This window comes from Lipotes vexillifer, unplaced genomic scaffold, assembly GCF_000442215.2.
Source record: "Lipotes vexillifer unplaced genomic scaffold, Lipotes_vexillifer_v1.1 scaffold2020, whole genome shotgun sequence".
NCBI classification, from domain to species: domain Eukaryota; kingdom Metazoa; phylum Chordata; class Mammalia; order Artiodactyla; family Lipotidae; genus Lipotes; species Lipotes vexillifer.
This window is the reverse complement of record NW_006797910.1, coordinates 184,494-186,502: the sequence shown is the minus strand read 5'-3', so window position 1 is coordinate 186,502 and position 2,009 is coordinate 184,494. Positions and strand designations below refer to the sequence as shown.

At 36.8% G+C, this 2,009-nt stretch overlaps 1 protein-coding gene across 1 annotated transcript in view; it reads right to left on the bottom strand.

Annotated features, from left to right (window-relative positions):
• Window positions 1-1,026: 1,026 nt before the first annotated feature.
• Window positions 1,027-2,009, bottom strand: part of LOC103079090 (dachshund homolog 1-like) — a gene marked incomplete at its 3' end in the record, with an annotated part of 3,142 nt that continues 2,159 nt past the window's right edge. Inside the window, exon 5 of the mRNA XM_007469939.1 lies at window positions 1,027-1,081. Within this exon, the coding sequence (XP_007470001.1) occupies window positions 1,027-1,081 (55 nt within the window). The remainder of the gene's footprint in view (window positions 1,082-2,009) is intronic.

Sequence of the window (2,009 nt, the reverse complement as noted above, 5' to 3'; positions counted from 1 at the left end):
ACTATCAAGGAGGTGACAGTCTCTGTTTCATCTCCTTGTGGTAATGACAGATGGCTTCAACATTTATTCTAGTTTTCATAGATAGCACACTGATGCAATAGCCCCAAGCAAATTAAATCCACTGCGAGGTTTGTTACTAACTTACTGAGCCACTTTGAGCAAGTTTATGAACCTTCTTTTCCTTAACATCAAAAATTTTGGTTTTTCAGATTCTCTGGTATCTAAATACTCTTAAGAGACAATAATTAAATACATGTTCTGTAAGAAGCTGAGAGTGCTAAGATTTAATGTTTCTTGCACAGTATGTACATATTATTTTATATAGTTTGCCTTTCTGCACAGTTCCTCTTATCTTTTGCATAAATTATTCCTTTAGATAGTCTCTTAAGTAGCCAGAGGAGAAAGAAACCACCATGAAAGAAATCAATATATATAGATGAATGAAAAAGGATCTTAGTAGTAAGGGCATAAACTGGACTTGAATGAAAAGGGTAATTTTAGTTTTGTAAATTCAAGATAAAAATATTTTAGGTATTGTTTCCAACGCTGAGAAATAAGACACTAACATTTGTAATTATCACTAAAAAATAATGCATCACAATGCAAACAGTATATTTTGGTGAGAGGGAGTTCAATGATAAGTTTTCTATTTTCTTAGTCAGTGGCAGAATTAGGAAAACCTAGGCAGATATCTACAACTACACATCTTCTTCAGTATTTGCATGTGTTTAGGTTTGAGAAAGTCTTGTAGTTGATAAAAGATCAAAATGCAATAGTAAATCAACAAACTTACCACATTCAACTTTAACATGAAATAGAGTTTTGGAATAACACATTTAATTGTAAAGTATTAAAATGAGGTGATTGAAATATTAGAGTACTGATGAGATATTTTTGAAGGGATAAACAGTTTTACTGGATTTAACTTATCTTGGCTCTGAAAGTTTTAACTCCAGAGGCTTTGTTAACCTCAGGGGAAAAATACTTTAAGATTATTTCCTAATAACTTTAAGAATATTCTCCAACCATATGGTGAGGACTTCAATTCCAAAACCTGAAAATTCCAAATTTTCAGAAATTTCTGAAAAAAAACAAAAAAACAAAAAACATAAAACATCAAGAGAATAATTTTAAGAGGTGCAACACTACCTGCTTTAAATTGATTATAACGTTGCAGTCTCTGAAGGGAGTTTTCTCCACCAATTTTTTTGCGTGTTATGTGAAATGGCCATTAGTTATCTAGTACAGTGTGTGCTGTAAGAAACACACAAAGAGGATTCAAGAGAAGAGTGGTTTGGTTACTAAGAAAAGCAGCGCTTCACCAATCTACTGGATAGGTAGGCAATTTCACCACAATCATATCTGAACTGGCTGCAAATTTCGACTAGCATTCTTTATAAAAACTCCGCAACAATTTTCTGCCCTGATTCAACTTGTTTTAACATTAGATTTTTTTGCAAATATGGTATCTTCTGAACACCCAAGGACTCCAATTATCTCCGTAAATGACGTTTAGTGATCAAGATTCCCCCTCAATCTTTACTGCCACCTGTCCAGACTCTTGGGCACGCGTGCGCGTACACACACGCGGGCGCTCAGCATTCACCCAAAAATAGTAGAAATAAAGGTTCAAAACCCAGATATACACCCATGGCCCGATGCAAAGAATGGCAAATAAACACGGAAAAGAGTTTCTGGCTAGGTCAGGGTAAGACATTTACTGGGTTGGAGTTCGAGTCTTTTTCGTCTTCCAGTCTTCCGGGGGCACTAGCTAGAAGTCTTCTCCCAAGGAAGAAATAGCTAGGGGCTTTTCTACTCCGGTTTCCTTCTGGTCTAGTGCTGCGCCTCTTTCCTTGCCGCCTCTGTTTCCCTAGCTCTACTAGGGGCACACACCCAAAAGAAGTAAAACTCCGCTGCTTCTCCCGATCTTTAAACTTATTTGGAGGGTACCGAAGTCGCTGCACACATTTTGCGCGCAGTTCCCACGCGCTCACTTCTAGACTCCAACT